At 42.8% G+C, this 20,146-nt stretch overlaps 1 protein-coding gene across 1 annotated transcript; it reads right to left on the bottom strand.

The window, feature by feature from the left end:
* Positions 1-1,255: 1,255 nt before the first annotated feature.
* ACAA2 (acetyl-CoA acyltransferase 2) lies at positions 1,256-19,813 on the bottom strand. Its single transcript, XM_063320890.1, has 10 exons — positions 19,715-19,813; positions 14,711-14,877; positions 12,572-12,700; positions 10,730-10,846; positions 9,165-9,312; positions 7,013-7,188; positions 5,915-6,044; positions 3,639-3,709; positions 2,850-3,004; positions 1,256-1,907 (listed from the first exon to the last, which is right to left on the bottom strand). Exons 1-10 carry the CDS (start codon positions 19,728-19,730, stop codon positions 1,823-1,825), a joined length of 1,194 nt encoding a protein of 397 aa, XP_063176960.1. The 5' UTR covers positions 19,731-19,813; the 3' UTR covers positions 1,256-1,822.
* Between the last annotated feature and the right edge of the window lie 333 nt (positions 19,814-20,146).

Raw genomic sequence — 20,146 nt, forward strand, 5'->3', positions numbered from 1 at the left:
AACATTACGTGCAAAATGAAGTGCCTGAAGAGGATTATTCTTTACTGTACCTACACAGTGATGAGTTCTGAAAGAACTGTTACTACACAGGGACGAGATCTTGGAAAAACTGCGGCCAATTCTCTGAAAATAAGAGTTCAGTGATTATCCACGGTCACGAAGGAAGAGGAAATTAGTTATTGGGTATTATGGAAGGAACTATGAATAGAAACCATCCTGCTTTATAAAATCAGCGTGGCGACTGTATCTTGAACAGCGAAATCCCAATAACCCTAACTTACTAAGATACATAAGAAAGAGGAAAACAGATACTCTGTTAGAGGAACACTTAGTTTGCTGCCTTATGGCAGCTGTTGTGTTTTTCTTTTTTAATCCATATAAACAGCGCTAAATGTTGCTGCAGTCGTTAAAGAGACTGCATCCATAAAACCCCCAGGAACGGTGATTAACATACTCCAACTGTTATCCACCAGTTGGAACAACACTTGCCTTGACCTGAATTTCTTGCTAGGTTGGGCAGTCAGGTTTTGAATAACCTCCCACCTTTCACAATCGTCACAGCTCGTGCCAGCGTAGTGACAAGAAGAAGTTGTAGATAAGCAATATTTTGGCAGTGGCCAGAGGATGAGGAAGAGTAAAGGCTAAAGTCTTTGCTTGTATTATTTGTATACACGGCACAGTACAGGCTATGGAGAAGCGCGCGCTGTCTCTGACACGGGATATATCCAACTACCGGTGAGTATCTAAGGCAGACATCTATACCAGAGCAAGCTGCAAGTCCCTCTTGACGGTACAGCAAGAGGGGAGGACTTCCAGTGAGTAGAGCCAATGCAGATCTCATTTCGTAATCTACATTATGTCAAATGATTCGTAACTTCAATCCCACTGCCTGCGAGAGGCAAGACAACTTCCTCAGATGTGCACTCCTCAAATTAGCTAAGAACAGCCCCACTTGAAGTGACTCAAGACATACAGACGATACTGTTAGAGGAAGTTGAGAAATGAGTTGCTGTATGTATGCAGTTACCGTGCAGCAACACGGTTAGATGCAACTCCCACCCTTCTTGGAGGGCTGGCAGATTTGCTAGAGTTCTCTAGAAACTACCTCGTAAACACCAGTTATTCCTCAGCCAGGAAAAACAGTCTCTCCAAAACCCAACACTGACTTACCAAAACTAACAATTCTCAGTGGGATTTACTTTTAAAACAAACAAACAAACAAACAAACAAACAAACACCAAGCCCTTTTTTTTTTTCTGTTATATTTATTGTTCTTTAGGAGGCACAACGGAAATTTCAGCTTTCACTCATTTTCTTTTCCCTTGCAAAACAGCAGGGTACAGGTCATAGCCCTCAATCCACAATCAGTATATACTTCAGAAGGTCGCCAATTAAATTTTCACATCTCCTGATGATAAAAGAGGCACACGTGCCAGAGAGCAGCAGTAGCTGAAATAAGAACAGTTTAAGCCATACTTGCTTAAAAAGCTGCTCTGACTGCTAATTTAAGGCAGGTTTGGTGAAAGTTTGACAGGCAATTTCCTCAGGAAATGAAAAGAATTTTGCCTACAGAAATACATTAACTTTGATTGAAAAGAGGCTTTTAGAAAACACTTCATCAGTGTGAAATTAAATCGCTGTTACACTTCCTTTAGTTAGAAAGACATTAATCTTTTTGTTCAGAATTCAGGCTTCTCAGCTATTCCTTTACCTTGCAGGAACGGCACAAAAGGAAGGCAGGTAGTGATGCTTTATTGTCACGAAAGGCAGAAGTTTCTCAGGGAAGCAGTAATTCAGGGAACACTGCAGTCTCCAGAATCTCTCAGGCTGCGTTCTCGATGATAACAGCAATACCTTGTCCACCGCCAATGCAAGCTGACCCAACCGCGTATTTCCCACCACGACGCCTGTACGGAAAAAGGAACGGTGGAAATTATTTACATTGATGAAACCGTAGTAGCTGTCGTCCTGATTTTATGAAAGGAAATTAGCTATCAGCTAGGTACTACAAAAACTGACATTTTAGACTGTGTATGCTCTTCTTTTTCTAGAAAAAATATCACAAAGCCTCAACTGATGTTGAAATATTTCTCTAGAAAAACCAGGAGTTGCAGGGTCTGAGTCTTTTACCATCTAAAAGATGGTACGTTATATTGTTCTTAGGAATGCAAAATGGCAAGGAATGCCATTACGGGATACTTGTGGTTTCAACACATAATAAAAATGGCTTAAGTAAAATAGAATTTGATTGCCAAGGTAGTTCTTAAAAGCTAAAGTTTTCTACAGCCGCAGTCCAAGAAACAGTTTTCTGCAAGGTGCAAATTAACTGAGGCTTTGTGGTTGAACGCTAATATAGTGTTGCAAGTACAAGCAAAAAGATACAGTGATCTCTGCCCTCAGGGGGGAAAAAAAAAAAAGGAAAATTGAGATTAAAACGGTGCTAAGCATCTCAAGCAAACCAAAAGAGTCACAATTCTGAAAATGAACTGAAGGAGAAAGAAGATGACGACGAAGCCTTTTAAATGCACCCCGTTAAGAAGAGCACAGACTTTTCTCAGAGGCCATTTAAATAAAGGAAACCTTCCTGCTGACTACTGTGGGCCTGGGTGAGATTTAGAGGAAAAAAAAAATAATCCTGTAATGGTAACAGAATGGAATAGGAGGCAAACTGCAGGACCTGGACTACAGCACAAAGGCAACTAATTCGTACAGAAACCAGCACGTGTGGAAAGTTTTAAGCCAGTGAACTGGAAGATTTCAGTCACACAGTATCCACGCTAAAAATCTTTTGCAGGTGTAAATACATCAGAACTATATTCAGCAGCAGCAGCTATCGGCTACATACATACCTTAATTCATGAACCAGATGAGCTGTGATCCGTGACCCTGAAGCACCCAAAGGATGGCCTATAGCGATGGCACCTCCGTTGACATTGGTTTTTTCAGGGTCAAGGCCCAAAACTTTTTCCACAGCTAGATACTGAGGTGCAAATGCCTCATTCACCTAAAACACCAGAGAAACAATACAACTGTTCACAACTTTCAGCTTCATAAGCTTTCAGCAGCGTGTGTGCACACGAGATTAAATGAGGTGCACTTCCTCTCCAGGTCATTTTGATTAAGAAAAATATTAAACATTGTGTTTATAAAAGCGTTACCTTGGACAAAATACAAATTGTCAGGCCAACCCAATGTAAATTCAAATCCTTCTGGCACATGTGATACAAAATAAGTACGTAGTATATTCTATTTTTAAAAAGGCATAGTATATTCTGATTTACTGTGTTCACGAAGAGCATGTTTCTCTGACTAAAAAAGGCCTTGTTCACAAATGGAGAAGCGTGACTAACTTAAAACAGTAACAGTCCAGCCAACAGAGTAAAACCTCATGTCACATGAGGCTATTTTTTGTTCCATGGAATGCTATCACGCCATTTGCAATTTCCACGTGCCTGAGATTTTTGTAATGACTGTGCACCTGTGTGGTGGAAACTAGATGGTCAGGCGGGCCAGCTAAAGTAGGTGGGCTCCAGGCATGCAGAAACACCCACCTTGTGATGATGGGCTACACGTACGAGTAGCACGTTTCTGCTAAAAAGATCCGGGGTAACCCCACTGTTCATGTTAAAACTCCTTACCTCTACCAAATCCATGTCCTTCAGGGTCAATCCTGCTTTCTTGAGAACCTCGGTAATTGCAGGTACAGGGCCTAGGTGTAAATTGTATACACAGTTAGTTAAATAAAAAAAAAAATACAAAGGCTTATAAACACGTTATACAAAGGATAGCTTCATAAAGCCTCATGAGATCCCCTCCCATGAGCCCCTGGGCAGCCAATGAATTCTGGATGTGCCACTCACCTGCTTTATTAGCTGGTGAGAGAACTCCCTAAAACTCACAACTATTTGGCAGCCTCCTCAACACGCCGCCAGGGAAAGCTAGGAGCGTCACTACTGCTGCACAGCTATGTTGGTAAACACACGCATAGCTTGCAAGTCAAGAGAACTGAAAGTCCCCAGCCAAAGAAAAGAACTTTGCGACAGTTTTGAGGCACTCTCCTTTCGGCTTATTCTTTCCTCACAATTTGCAGCCTCCAGGTATATAAAAAAGAAAAAGGCAGGCTGTTCTAGAGTTTGCTGGTCATGGGTTTAGTTACGGGTATCGTTGTTTTGGTGTTCTTAATGCAATTTCTCTGAAAATCTCCTAGTCAAAAAAACTAATAATAAAATGTTCCCTGTGACCCAGGTCTCAGCCAACTGAAGACAGTAAGATTATTTTTTTTTGAGAATATTACAGACTTTGGCAATAAAACTGTTCTCTGGAAGAAAGCTGACCTCTACGATGTAGTATAATCCGCTAGGGGAGATTAATCTCAAAGCACAGCTACCTCAAAAAGGAGACACTCAAAGAGAATTTGAAAGGGATAATCAGATATGAGCTTGTAGGACAAAGATATCAAGACGTTAGATGGTAGCTGATCATCAGACAAAAAAACCCCAGTCCTAAAACATTAACAATCCTAAATGCTATCTCACTACCAAAAAAAGGTGTTGAAAACTCAAAGCTCGAAGAATAAAAAACATAAAAATAAGTAAATGATTGAAGAGACAGAAAAATTAAAAGAAGAAAGGGCTCAGTTCAAAGCCCAGTGGATTATTAGAAAGCCTCAGTCAGCTTAATACTAGATTCTAAATGCATCTCATTACGGAGAGGTTTTAGTATGCTTGTTACGCGTGAGAGTAATGGGAGGGTCTCATGTGGACAATACAAAGACCATTAATGACAGCCAAGTAGACTTTTCCCCCCTCTTTTCTCTCTCTCTTTTTTTTTTTTTTTTTAAAATAATGAATTCTCGCCCTAGACATTGTGAAGCAGGACTCCCTATCACTACCAGAATGCGAAAGGGCAGTTGCTCCGTCTGAGCTCCTCTTCTCAGATCTGTTGCTGTCATGTCGATGAATCTCATCTGGTCCTTTTGACTTGCTGGGGACAAGCTGCGGCGTTAAGGAGTTACGATACTAACTGTTTCCCCATATAATTTATGAAGTTTTTAAACAAGCTAAAAGAGTTGCCTGACCTAGAAAGAATGGGCTAGTTTAGAAAGCACAATGACAGCATGAAGTCTAGCGAAAGAAACCCTCCCTCTACATTTGCTTTGAAGGTTGTGTTAGTCAGATAGTCTGATCAAGAAAACAAATCTGACAATGCTTCATTTGCATTTCTACTGACACATGGAACCAGTCCACAATGACCCCTCCGAGCAGAATGGCAGAAAGGAAAAGCGATGCTGGGACACAATGCTGTCTACAAACTAAACAGAAGGGAAAAATCCTGGGGTGTCTGCATTGGCTTTGAGGGTTTGTTTGCGTTAACAGCTACTTAATTAGGAAGCAGAAATTATGGGTCTAAAAAAAGAGAAGTAGTTGGTTTGCCAAAATAATACCTGGACAGGTGTGTATCCTGGAATCCAATCTTAGCTCGAGCAACTGAGTAACTGCTGAGAGGTGTACACCTAGGCAATGCTCTTTCAGGAAAAGCTTACTAAAGGGAATTTCAGGAGAAAAGTGTTTCTAAAAAGATTGAGAGAGTGCCTATTTTCTTGCGTTACTAACACAGAGAGTAAAAAAGGGGGAAAAAAAGGTGCCTGTGGGACGATAGTTCAGTGCTAATTCTACACGTCAGGCCCTGGACATATGTTTTCAGTCAAACTGAGGAAGAAGGCAGTCCCTCTGCGTAAGAGGGATGGACTGATGCAGCAGAATGAACAGTCTCTCTGTAGTAAGCCACGCAAACGTCTTGAGAGCTACCCAACTCAACACACTGCAACCTCCCTTTCTTTCCTTTATAATGCTCAACGCAAGAATATTATAATGCTGCTTCATGCTATGAAATAATGTCCTTAATTGCAACTTACCAATGCCCATTATGGAAGGGTCACAGCCAGATGAGTGATAGGCTACTATTCTTGCCAGAGGAGTAAGATTGTGCTTTTTAAGCGCTGATTCACTGGCGATGATGACTGCACCAGCTCCGTCACACACCCCCTTGCAGTAAGAGAGAGAAGCATTCTTAGTGGAGAAAATAAAACAAACAAACCCCCCCCACACTTGAAACTAAATATGCCCCTCAAAAAAAGCTTGATCCAAGACACTACTATTAACGTTTAACAGACAATTGCATTGGCGTTTATTCAAAACAACAAACCACAATCTTTCGCTATTATGTGGACTATTAAAGAAAGTTAAATATAGATGTTTAATTAATTTCAATGTTTTAGAAAAGCAAAATACATTTTTGCCACTTAAAAGTCTCCCTTACCCTGGAAATATCATTCTGTAGACTCACAAGGACACTATTAATATTGGATAACGTATGCACTATTAATTATAAAAGATACTTTACAGACACCCATACTTACTGTGGCTATGATCTATTTTAGGCAGGAATTCAGATTATATGATCACAGTGACCCTTCTGGCTCAAAGAACATTAATCAATTCATTAGGATAATGACTGTAAGAGGAACAGTCTGCAATGAGATGCTGCAAAGCACCCAGTCTGCCCTGGGTAAGAGCGCAATGTGGTTTGGACAACAGACGATACGAATTGCGGCACAAAGATGAGCAGCAGCAGCATGGCCCGTATTATAATGCATGATTTGTAAAGCAAATCTTCAGTAATTATTGAAAGTAGAATGGCTAATTCTACATAGCTGCTGCAGGTATCAAGCGCATAACTCAAGACTGAGGAGGACGTGTCAATGCCTCAGTAAAAGAACAGTGACAATCCCCAGAAGCAAATTTTAGGACAGAGGAGCAGACTGAAGGAGCCCCTGCCATCTTGGGGCTGGAACAGTCAACCAGGGCTGTTCAGCTGCAGAATTAGAAATCGCTTTCATCAGGAGACACCGCTGACAGCCATCAGTGGCCAAGCTGGACATAAATACAGTGACAATAAATTTGGAGAACCTTAGAGGTGACACTTTCACGACACAAGGCTTTGACGTACTCACTGAAGCATTCCCAGCAGTCACTGTTCCATCCTTTTTAAAGATAGACGGGAGCTTCGCCAGTTGTTCCAGAGTGGTCTGGGGTTTTGGGTGCTCGTCCTTTTGCATACTTTCTTTCCCCTTTTTCGTTTTCACTTCAATTGGTGCCATCTCAGCATTAAAGTAACCAGCATCATGAGCTGCAACCACAAAAAGGAAAATAAAAGGACTCGGATAAAAATATCGAGCTGATTGCGCAGCATGACCAATAATCCTATTTTCATGTGCACACAACTTTTGCTCTATTTTAACCAAGAGTTCAGGGACAGTACTGTTTATGCTTTATTTTGCTTAAATAGGCTGGCTGGTGTTTTATTGTTTGTTTGGTTTTTTTTAGAAACTGGGCAAAAACTCTACAAATAGATTCTCAAACTTCTCCAAAGAAAGTCTCAAATATTGAAGTGTTATTTCAGCTATAAATAATTGAACTCATATTTTATTTTTTTTTTTAACCACTAGATTTATTTTTGGTATACATGTCCCTGTATTTTTGCTTTAGTCTACAGGTCTGCCACTTATCAGAGGGCCAAGAAGCTGCAAATCTCGCTCAGAGGAACGTGGAAAAAAATCCTGAGCCACGTGTTCCCTGTCGATAATCAGCATAAGCTATTGTATAAAATCTAAATTCCTGTCCAAGCTGCTCCTCCACAGGATCTCCCAGTCAAGTCATGATTTTAGAATGGGATTCAGCTGCCTAAACAACCTGAGACAATTCAAGACACTGTAGATATCATCTAAGATGCCCATAAGAGCATCTGGCCACATCACCTAAGGTGACATTAGACACCAATATTCAGGCAACTAAACACTGCCTTTTGTGTCCACAACGCTGATCTGAACACACAGATTTAAAACCAAACCAACTCCTATCTCCCAAAACTGTACCAAGATTCCCAGCCACTTCACGTCATTCCACAAATGCAACTCTAAGGGATTTAAAACTACGAAACTGAAATTGCCATATCTGACGGTTTTTAGCTACCTCTGAACTTTCTCAATAAATTCTACAAAATCTTCCTTCCTTCCTGATTAGCCACAGGACTCTTTAGCGTGGAATAAGATGAACTGGTTATAACAAGCAGAAACAAAATCAGCAAGGCAAAATCCTAGAAAACAAGAAAGAAGCAAAAGCCTCTTCAGGGGCACGGTTTCTAGCAAAGCCTCCAGGAACGGCAGGAGTTAGTTAACTATGATCAGCAGGGCAGGTAACACAGGATTGCGAAAAGTTACAAAAAGCATTGCTATACCCATTGTAAAAAATAGAAAATCTTCCTTCAACAGTAGCAGCTGTTAAAAAGCACCATCATTAGAACGTTAAAGTATGCTTAGATCTTGCCTTTGTATGTTCAGCTTTGGGTTGCAACGTATGGTGAAGTCCCAGGGTGATCATTATATGTTCTACTGTTTACACCAGCAACTCACAGTAATCGGTTACCTCTGAATTATGGCTTTGGCCATGTAAACCACCCAGAGAACAGTTGGAACAACTATCCCCTCTTCAGATTCCATCTGCCCTAACTGTTCAAAGGTTGTAGAACAGCATATGATTTGCAAAGGAAAGAAAAAGGATTTAGATCAATTATAGCATGGGCTGGCATGCCAGAAGGATGCGGGTCGCTGTGGGAGAGGACTGTTCTGGCAGTGAAGTGGAAAGAAAGGAAAGGAGTCATGTCCCGTGCCTGGGACAACGCTGCTCTGCTGCGGGGAAGAGAAGGACAAAGCATCCCAGCAAAGGGGCACCAATCAGCCACATTCACGAACATGAATCCTGTTCAGGCGGGAGGTGACATGTGACAGGCCAACGGCATTTGCTGCCTGGACAGCTGTTGAGTGTCCGCTAGGAAGACGCAGCAAGCCAGTGGACACCGACTTGCTACTTGCCCTGCTGACAGGCACAACACCTGACTCAGTATATTCAAAGTCAACCCCCCAAGGAGCGGGCTGCTTGCATCACAAGGCAAAAAAAACACGAATTACAGTATCTGCAAATCAAAAGACAAATTACACCAAGACCCACCAGCTACACAAAACTTAAAAATACTTTGAATCACTGTTAAAAACTGACTAGACTTGAAACTAGTATCATACAAACACTTCCATTCTTAAATTTACTAACCAGCTTTGCATCTCTGTTGCGTTTTGAATGCGTATCGGTCACAGTCCTCTCGCGTGATGTTGTACTTTGCAGCAAGATTTTCAGCTGTAATCGCCATCGGTATTTTAACATGCGTGTCTGTTAGGGCTGCCCACAACGTGTCTTCCAACTGCATGGAACATTACGAAAAGAAAATTATAAAGCACAGAGATATTAACATTTATTATTGACAGTTTCTAATTATTCAGCAGCCTCTTGGAAACTAATGTCTCTTTGTAAAATTAAGTCAGGTTACCTACAGATATTTTATTTAATTTAGAACAAAGCAGTATGCAAGTTCTTGTGTGTTATTTCAGTTAATCTACATTGTGCTCTAGCGTGGTTCTTTCCACTCATATGTGGCCCTGAGAGATTTGGGAAAAGCCTATGATTCTTAGCTTTCCAGCATATTTCACTGCATGAATTATTTATCAGAGACTTATGAGAAAACACACCTGTCTTCCTCGTTACTAAGAAGGAAAGGTGAGGAACAGCCAAAAGGCGCAGCAGCCTATTGATTCTTTGGCTTTTTATCTACTGTGAGGTAAAATCACCTTACTTGAGTCAAAGGTTTCTGTGGTTAAAACATCTCAGGTGAGAAAATACCCACGTCTGACTTCAGTTAACCTGATAAAGCCAAGCCCAGTCAGTTCAGATGGGGTTTGTCATCTCTCTGTTACCAGTAAAGTTCGGCAAGATAAATCACTCATTCACCTGCGACCGTATAATTCAATTATCTTTATGATAAGAACTCAGCGGCACCTATGGAGACTCATTGTTATCAGCCACCTTGTGAAGGTGTTCTCTGTAGGAACTGAGGCTTGGCCACAGTGCCACACAAGAGTCACAGAAGAGTCAGGCACGCTTCGTATTCGCCGTCATCATCGTGGAAAAACAGCACAGAAAAAACCCCAAAGGGCTGAAACACTGAAATATCCCAATTTAGCATTTTGATGTCGGTTATGACCCACTGAGTAAATGGTAATTATCGCAGCAGAGCTGGGTCCTGCTGCAAAATTCCCCACGGTATTCACTAAGGATTTATCTTCAGAAGAAAATGCAAAAATAATTAATCTGTCAATGGATTTAACTTCAAGTTCCCACTTTTAAATTTGACAGATGCTTACAACTTGGAAGTATACATGTTCTTTACCAGTCTCTCTACCCATTGCTACTCTTACTATCTTCACCTAAACTGTGCAGGCCTCTATTTCACAGGCTCTGACAAATTTTTATATTCTATACAGTGTTTCGATGGGATGTACCAAGTGAACTAATTTTGTGTCTAAGAGTTTATTGATCTGTTTAACGTGGAACAGGAATTCAAATGTGGTTTTGGAAAAGCTACAAAACTGGCATGCTTAACAAAACTGCCTGAGCCTACTGTTTTGATAATGTGTGAGTACTGGCTTTGAACAACTAAATCGGGATCTAATCTCCAATAATTCCACTTGCAAGGATATAGTGACTACGGGCCCAATACTTTATGTTGCTCTGTAAAAATGACTTTATTCAGAGAAAAAAAAGAAGTAAAAAAAGTACTATACCTTGAGTTCTGCTCCTAATCTGGTTCCAAATCGAATGTTTCGAACTGCATACGGAGCCTGGCTCATATTTTCAGCTCCACCACACAGAACAACTTCCGACTCATTCAGGCAAATTTCCTGTTAACAGAAAAACAAAACAGACCTAGGATTTAGTCTGCTGTTTTTGTAAGAGAGTAACAACTGTTTTAGAAAAAGACCTCGTCACCTACAAAGCCACACACAGAGAATGAATTCAGGCTTAGCCATGTGTATTATTTACGAAGGGTTTACTCTTTTATTAAGATTGGGGTCTGCCTCTTTCATTACGTGTTCCTTCTTCCTCCTTTCAGCCAGGAATGATGGTATCAACGAGGGAGGAAGGGAATATGAGTGCACGCATATGACGGGACTGATGAACAAAGCCATCAAACATCTGCATGCTTGTGTGGTTAGGTTCACAGATGGCTGAGTGCTTTTTTTTTTTTTGAGCTCCCATTCTTCTCAAAAGGAACACAAATTAAACCTCAAAGCCCTGTGATTCTAAAAAAAAAAAAAAAAAAAAGGGAGGTCATTTTAGAAAACATTAGCCAGGTAAGCTGCGAAAAGAAATCGCCAGAATGCACTAATTCATCATTGACAAAGTGCACAGAACTTAAAAGCCCTAATTACTAAACGCACCATCAGACCACTCAAAAATTCTGCTTCCTTAAAACGATTCACTTAGTTGGACAGTTAAGCTTATTTGTGTACTGGAATGGAAGCAGATAAAATTATCTTCATATGCATTTGAGACGACTAGTTAATAATTAGTACAACTGATTTATAGTAATACGTGCTGAGATGCTTCCTATAGTTACCAAAAAACTTGGTGCACATTTAAGCAGCTCAGAATAGAAGCTGCAGCTTTGCTGTGTGCCAGAGAAATACAGAAACATCAGCTGCATTGATGAAATGCCACCTTTGGAAGAGACCTCCCAACCACACTTTCAATATAACGGTCAAATTCCCCAACAGATTTTTGCAGTGTAAACTAATGTATGTATGGGCTTTGAAGAACGCACTAGAAAAAACAGCCAGATGGATATTACTGTAAATGTGTAACCTTAACTCTACATTGTCTTCCACAATTTTTTCCTTTAGAGGATCAGATCTAAAATAATTGGCCAGCCAACGGGAACTTTTTTAAAAAAACACCTATGTGGTTGCTCAAATATTCATAACATACCCTTTCATTTTGTAAAGTCTAGACCACTGCTAGTCATAGACCACTGCTAGTCATAGACCACTGGTCTGTATGAACAAATGAAACAAAAATCACTGTACCACTGTACCAACTTACTCAGCAGTTTTGGCCAACTGCTCAAAAGCAGTTGATTTTCTTCTATTTTAGAAGAAGTGACGCTATAGATTAGCTAACCCATGAGAGGGTTTGGATCTTTGAACAAAAAGACGCTTAAAAATCACAGGTTGCTGCTCACATAGCTAGGCGAGAATATAAACAATGAGCAAAAGATGAAAGCTTCCTGCTGTGGGTCTGACGCCCAGTAATTCCAATTCGTGCAAACAGGATCACAGAATGCAACTATTGCACAGCTGAGCTCTGTTTCACTTGTTGCATTCCTTATATTAAACTCAAAATAGCTAGAATGATGATTTTTAAAACCAACCACAAAATATGGCACTGTGGAGGCTGAATTCTTGCACAAAACCATGCAGGACAATAGAAGTCTCTACCAGTGGTAGCTAAAAATCCACGATAAGACTCATCCCAAACACAAAGTACACGTTTCTACACACGTTTCTTCTCTCACGCTAACAGTCTGATAAAGGTTACAACTAATACAGAAAAACAGAACTTTGTACCTGACATCCACTGGCAATGGACTGGAAACCAGAGCCGCAAAGTCTGTTGACAGTGAGGGCTGGAACTGGGACAGGAACTCCCACACGTAAACCAACATGTCTTGCAATATAAATGGCATCCGCGGCGCTCTGCGGACGGAACAAATAGGAGGTTTTGTTACACTCTAATTTCTTTGGAAAGTAAAAGTCTTGAGGAAAACTCAGAATGGTGTAATTGTAGCACTGATAGAAGACAGCGTATGTTCAACAGAAATCCTGCTAGCCATAAGAAGCACTTTGATTCACTTCGAAAGGACACCATCCTATATGATCAAAAAGGGCTAAGGTCTTAATATCCATTTTAAAGAAAGTCTGTGTCGTAAAGGCTAGGCAACAGGCCAAAAATAGGACTACAGATGTTAAGACTGAAGCCAACAACTTAATAGTCTTATGTTTTCCCTTATCCTTTACTTTCAGGACACCACACACACAATGGACTGAGATAAGACCAAATCCCGCCTGGCAAGCAGCAATTATTTCAAGGTTAAATAAAGTTGCTCAGACTAACAGGGAAAGACCTCCCCCAGAAAACAGACTGTGGGAAATGTGGAGATGCCACTGCTGCTTCATAACCACTTTGCGAAATTTCCTAACTGTGCTGTTCTAATTGGACACTGGCCCGTTCTAACAATGAAATCTCGTTTCTCCAAAGCTTTGCAAAGATGGTTCTCTATCATTTCTATATAAGAAGCAAAGTACCGCACACAGAGCAGTTTGCTTCAGAACCCACCACTTTAATACACCAGGCTCCAACATGAGATGAAAGAAAACTGATTCGGCTTCTGCACTTCAACTACTGAGTCAGCAGATGATGGCGAGCACAGAACAAAAAATTATAACAGCACTGCTAGAGGTTTGTAATGGATCTTTTCCAAACAGAGAGAACACTTATGCTCTTGGGGATCATGCCCTAAGCTAGCACGTATTATAAAGAGAAAGTTCTGTGCACAATCCTACTTTCCAATACAAGTACAGAAAAAAAAAAATTTAATCAAGCCACCTCTCCTGAAGAAGGGGAGTTTAAAATGGTCATACATTCACAGTTATTTAAACTTCATCATACAATACTTGAAAGGAATCTAGGACTAAAAAAAGAAAATCTATCAGGATGGGGAATTATGAGGCAAAGGAAAAGAAATATTTCAACGTGAAAATACTTTTTTTTATTTATTAGGAGAATGCTATTTTTTATGTGACAGCATTACAAGAGATTTGGATGCTACAGTATTTTTTCTCTAGGCCACAAACAGTTCTTACAAAACCTAAAAAGTTGAATACAAGAAGCTGAGATGGTAGCTGTAGGAAACAGAAGAATCAAAAGCTGCTCTTTTGGCTGAAAATCCTTAAGAAGGATTACTGCACGTTTGTTCGCTTATTGTGAAAATTGCCAGGTATTTGTTTCTTCTGCATCCTTGAAATGCTCAGTGCAAAAGATGACTGCCAACCCTTAATAACAGTGAAGTCAGAATACAAAACTAAACCAGAAACACTCTTTACTGTCTTGCCTAAAACAAAGACCTTAACCTAGATGTGGATAACTGCAGTTTTGCAATGGTGGTGCCCTGAATACAACAGCATCTACATCATAACATCTTTGGAAAAGATGTGATCGTCCAAATATCTCTGTCAATCAGGGCATGTATCCTTCCAGCTCAAAGTAAACTCATATTCACTCGAAAAAAACTCAAGGGAAATGGATTCAAATCAGTTACAGTCTCCAGAAAGAAAAGGTTTTATTCAATCCAGTGAAAGCTCACTGACCATTGAGCTACACAGCTCGAGCCATTAAAATAGGAAAAACGTACCAGGGACTACCAACTAACCATTTAATGAACCCACTTTTTTTAGATCAGGTAGTGTAAACTACCTTTGGTACTGAGCAAAGCAAGCTCAGCCCTGCTCCCAACAGCATCACAAATCATGCAGGGTATGTCCCTTAAACATGAACACGAAACACTACACGATAAACGCTACCTACCCGTTCCATCTCCACCCCTTTGGTTTATTCTTGGTTGCAGAGCAGAGGTAACTATCTATAGGACCACACCAAAGGAGACGACTGAAATAATCACCGACCAGCAAATTTTCCATGCAACCAACCTGCATGACACTGCCAACGACGACGCTGTCAATCATCTCAGGAGAGACCTTGCCAGCAGCCAGCGCGGCCCGAGCAGCATGTTCTGTCAGATCGGTGGCTGAGATGTCCTTCAGCAAACCTCCATAGGTCCCGAAAGGAGTTCTCTTCGCTGCAACGATGAATACACCTGCAAAAGAAGCAAGAGTTATCCAGATAGGAAGAGTCTAACAAACAGAAAACCACCAAGTCAGCCTCAACTGGACCACATCCTAAATTCACAAATAAATACACACATGTGAAGCCATGCCGTTCAAGACAAATAAGGATATAGCAATACTTTAGACTGGGAAGGTATGCAGAATGAATGGATAGAAAGAAAACCTGGGAAGATTCCAAAAATACCTCTTTTCCACAAAGAGGTTTGAAAAAAACCCAGGCAGTTTGGATACCAGGCAGAGAAAGGAGGCCGTCACACCACATCGGACATCAGTGCTAGTGCACTAAAAGCATGAAAGTAACACCCATGAAATCCCACAGTGGACATCCGTGAAATAATCAGACGAGGAACAGTTCTTCTAAGAAACAAAGAGGCCATTCCCTCATCCTGGAAAAATCAGCAGGTTTTGGCTTATACTCCGAAAGTTTTCAATAAGAATAAAAAAACCCCAAACAATAAAGCAAAACAAAAACCTGTTTTATATGCATTTTAACTTTGATTCCTTTAACTTAGGAGGAAAAATATTCCCTAATCAAAACCTTCATGCTATTTCCAGAATGACATAGGTCATCTAAACTGGATTAGCATCAGCCTTCCAGTTTTGGAGAAGAAAATCCAGTTTTCAACGGCCAGGAGAGCGTGTGCAAGCACGTGTGCCCAAATGCATTGGCCAGAAGTAGCTTATATGAATTTCAGCTTGGGAGAAGCGACCTCTGGACCAAATCGAACATCTGCTGCCTGCCGGGCACAGCGGCTCTCTGCTTCTGCGGGCAGAAACGCGCGGGAAGCAGCCCGTGAACTTTCCCCCAGTTGAAGAACAGAGCTGACACCCCCTTCCCTCCAGCGTGCCACAGCTATTTTAAGTAACGCTAGAAGGACAGATACAGATAGAAGAATGGAGGCAAATGAAAATGCCTGTTGATGAAGCTGCTCGTGAAGGCTGCTTTCAGGCCCTCTGTTAGGGACCGGGTGATCCACGCTCTTTGGCTGGTTTGTCAGCGGGAGGGTGCTCCTCCGTCTCCCATGTGTTTGGATCCCAGCCTATGTGATTTCCAGAAAAGGACGTTCCAAACCAGCGAAGGTCAAGCCTGCGCCACTGACAAGGACCTGAACGCTTGGGATTTGAAACAGGCAATGAATATACTCAGAAGATGGGAAATACCCTGAAGTAGACTAAGCAAGAACTGGAGCTTAAGGATAGGGATAAATGATAAAACCAACGTGGTTTTCAAAGCCATGAAGACGCAAAAACAGAGTAACACCCTCACACCCTGACACTGCCCACCGGCTTCTTTCTGGGGAACCCAGAAGACCTCAAAAAGCAGTCTTTGCTAAGGACACCACTGCTGCTCCCTTAAAACACAGCGCTGACACAGTAAATATTCAAAAACTGTGAGAAGCAGAACTTATTTCCTCCAAGGGATAAAGAGCTGCTAACTATTCTACATCCAAAAAGCCCACTCTTCAGGTTTTCAGGTGCAGAAGGAACACCACAATCAGTAAAACCATGAATTTTTAAGGCTTCTGTATATTCAGAGGTCTGAAAAGTGCCAAAGCTGATGCAGCGGGGAAGGTCCTGGACCCAGACTGGGAACTGACCCCTTGAAACCACGCAGTGTGTGCTATACCCACCATCAGTTTTCACTCTTCGTTTAATCATCATTCAATTGATACCAGCAAGTAATTCAATTTACTTGACCGATTTTTTTTTTTTTTTTACTTTGGTTGTACATATTTTTTCAAAAAAAGCTGAAAACTACTAACAGACACAAGGTGTGAACCCCTACAAGGTTTTTTTTAACAAAGGTGAGGATGCTTTAGCTGATTTATGTTTATGGAAAACAGCTGTGTTCAATACAGTCGCTGCAGAATTAGTCCCTGACCTCTCTAAGTATTCAGGTGACAGGTTTAAATTTAGACCAGTAGTTTTAACTATCCAAAATGTATTATATTAACAATAATTTATTGGATGTTAAGGTTGAGCCTTCATTAAATCTTAACACCACTTGTAAAGAAAAAGACCCTTAGCTCTTTTAAGGATTATCTCATGTTCCTAAGCTTATCTTCCCTGCAGCAAAGCAGGCCTTGACGCTCATCTTGCCACCACTTGCCCACCTGTCCCTCTGTCCCTTCCAAAATTGTGCCAGCAATAGCCGATTACAAGGCTTTGCTGTGGAGCAGCTCAGGGGCCCGATGAAGGTAAAAGACCTTGTTCCCCTCCCCATTGGCCAGGCTGTTGGTTATCCGCGTTATTTGCTGAATCACATACACCCTGTTGCCTTACAAACAGTCTGGGGGCGAGGATGGAACTTTGCCCTTAAACCTTCCTTTCACAATAATAACGACATCTCTCTCTTTCACCAAGGCTGCTGGCTGCTGCTGCTTCTTCACCACAGCACCGCAGGGCCAAAGCATAAATCAGAGCAGATCACACTAACTAAAACTGAAGACTAACACAGAGTCGCCTGAAAATGAGGGGCTAATTTTTATTTGGATCAGTTCTGCGCCTGTGTTCACCTTCTGGCTGCTCAATAAAACAGTAATTTCAGACTAAAAGAGAAGGCTGGACTGAAAAAGCAAGGGAAGAAGCAGCAGCACAACCTGTGTTTAAGTTATGCTGAATTAAGCTGACCACAGAGCTGTTCTCCTAAGGGTATGTTACTCCAGAGCCTGCCTAATTTTGCGTGATTGGAGAGATGTCTACAAATGCTGGTCCCTCCACAAAACTTCAGGAGGGCAACAAGGGGTGGCTGAAGTCCTGAGAAAGGGCTCTACAGCCTTTGACAGCTCTTCCTAAGTCTCCATTAATTAGCACTGACCTACACGACCATGGCGAGACTTCCAGAGTCTCTGCAATTTTCCAAGGTGATAAACATTGGGTGAGAGCAGAACACTGAATGCATATCACAGAATGGCAGGGGTTGGAAGGGACCTCTGGAGATCATCTCGTCCAACCCCCTGCCAGAGCAGGGTCACCCAGAGCAGGCTGGACAGGAACGTGTCCAGGCGGGTTTGGAATGTCTCCAGAGAAGGAGACTCCACCGCCTCTCTGGGCAGCCTCTTCCAGAGCTCTGCCACCCTCAAAGGAAAGAAGTTCCTCCTCATGTTGAGATGGAACTTCCCGTGTTCCAGTTTGTGCCCATTACCTCTTGTCCTGTCCCCGGGCACCACTGAAAAGAGCCTGACCCCATCCTCCTGACACCCACCCTTTAAGTATTTATAAGAATTCATGAGATCTCCCCTCAGTCGTCTTTTTTCCAGACTGAAGAGACCCAAACCCTTCAGCCTTTCTTCATAAGAGAGGTGTTCCATTTGGGGGCTAGAAAGGAAAAGTCACTTATCAAACACTCAATTCAAGACATTTTTTAATCTGGTTTGTTTTTTTTTTTTTAACCACCTGCTGCCAAATGGGGATCTGCTATCACAGGTCTGAAACATTCTCTAACCCTCCAGCATTTCTCAAATGCGCTTGGTATGAAAAATATTTCTTCGTCAGATCCTATTTTGAAGGCCTAAAAAACAATCATTAACCTCCAAAAAAGTTAAGGAGCAAGAACTGCACATGGAAAAACATTGTGGCAAGAGATGAGAGAAGATCCTGAAAGAGGCACAGAAAATAAACACCAAACATCAAAAAATATTGTGGCAAGAGACGAGAGGAGATCCTGAAACAGGCACAGAAAATAAACATCAAACAAGTATGGGCAAAGCTGCTCTGTGTTACCCAGCTCAGCAGAGCAACACAGAATTCCTGCAACACTGACTCGACAGGCTTTCAGCCCTGAAACTCCAAAACCGTGACTTACTTACACGTAGGTTATTATTTAGGTACAGTCTGCCAAGTAGCAAAGGGCTGTCCAATACGTAGAAAGCCCTATCACAATAAAATTTAACTTTGATTTTAAACAAGACAAGGTATTAAAGGGCATATTTACCTTATGCCCTATTTATCTTATGACCCCCTCAGGGCCAGGGGGGTCCCTGCCCAGGGCAGGGGGTTGGAACAAGATAATCTTTAAGGTCCCTTCCAACTCAAACCAGTCTGTGATTCTATGATTTTTTTAAGAGGCAAAAACTTTAAACCACGTAGAGAATAAAGCAGTCCTGTACACAAAACGCTTTTAGGAACCCTTGGCACCTACAAATAGAGATTATCCTGCACCGCTACCGCTAATGCAGGCAGGGGGTCGATGTGACAAAAGAAACTTTCAGTCACTCACACCTCAAGCGTCACCTCAAGTGTCAGTTCTAGTCACTGCACATAGACTTAGCCAATTATCGGACATGTATCCGCACCCTTTGCCGTACGTTTGCTGGTACCACAACGGGCTTAAGCACTGCAGAACATCGAACACAGTATATTCAGTATATATTCAAGTAGGGCTCAGTACAGACCGACACCGCGTCCCCTTCCCCACCCTCTGCCCCTCAACCCGTCTATCGCAGGGATGGCGACAGGGCGGCGACAGGACAGCGGGGAGGAAACCTCCCCACACCCGCCGGGAGGGACAGGGACGGCTTCAGAAGCTCCACGTTGGATTTCCTGACGGACAACAGGACGGGCCCCTACAGCCGGGCCTGCCCCGGCGAGGCGCACCCCGGGCAGGACCGCCGGGCCGCCGCCGCTCGCCTTCCCCTCAGCCCCGGCCCGCCCTCGGGGAGCCGGCCCGGGCCACGGGCCCCCTCAAGGAGCCATGGACCGCTCTCTCCTTCCCCCTCAGGGAACCATGGACCCGCTCTCTCTGTCTCCCCCTCAGGAAGCCAGGGACCCGCTCTCCCTGCCCCCCGCCGGCTGACAGGAGCTCACCCCTCAGGAGCGCCATGGCCGCCGTCTGCCGCCCCCTTCGCCCGCGCCTCACGCGCCGCACGTTCGCCACGCTGGGGGCGGAGAGGGCGGGCAGGCGCGGGCGGCACTTTTAAATTTATTTAAAATTTCATATTTTTAAAATTATTATTATTTCACTTCTACTTGACTCGATTTCTCCTTCCTCAGCCCCGGAAAGGGCGGCGCGGGCTGTGGCGAATCGGCGGCGAAAGAAAAGATGGCGGCGCGGACCCCGCCGCGTTGCCCTGACAACGGCGGCCGCGGCGGCGGGAGGCCCGAGCGGCGGCCGGCACCGGCACCGCGACGAGCAGCCGCGGCGGGGACCGGTGGGGAACCGGGGAAGGCACCTGAAACCCGCGGGCGGCGGGCAGGGCGGCCCCCGGAGCCCTGAGGGCGGCTGAGGGAGGGTCCCTT

This window comes from Chroicocephalus ridibundus, chromosome Z (genome assembly GCF_963924245.1).
Source record: "Chroicocephalus ridibundus chromosome Z, bChrRid1.1, whole genome shotgun sequence".
NCBI lineage: Eukaryota > Metazoa > Chordata > Aves > Charadriiformes > Laridae > Chroicocephalus > Chroicocephalus ridibundus.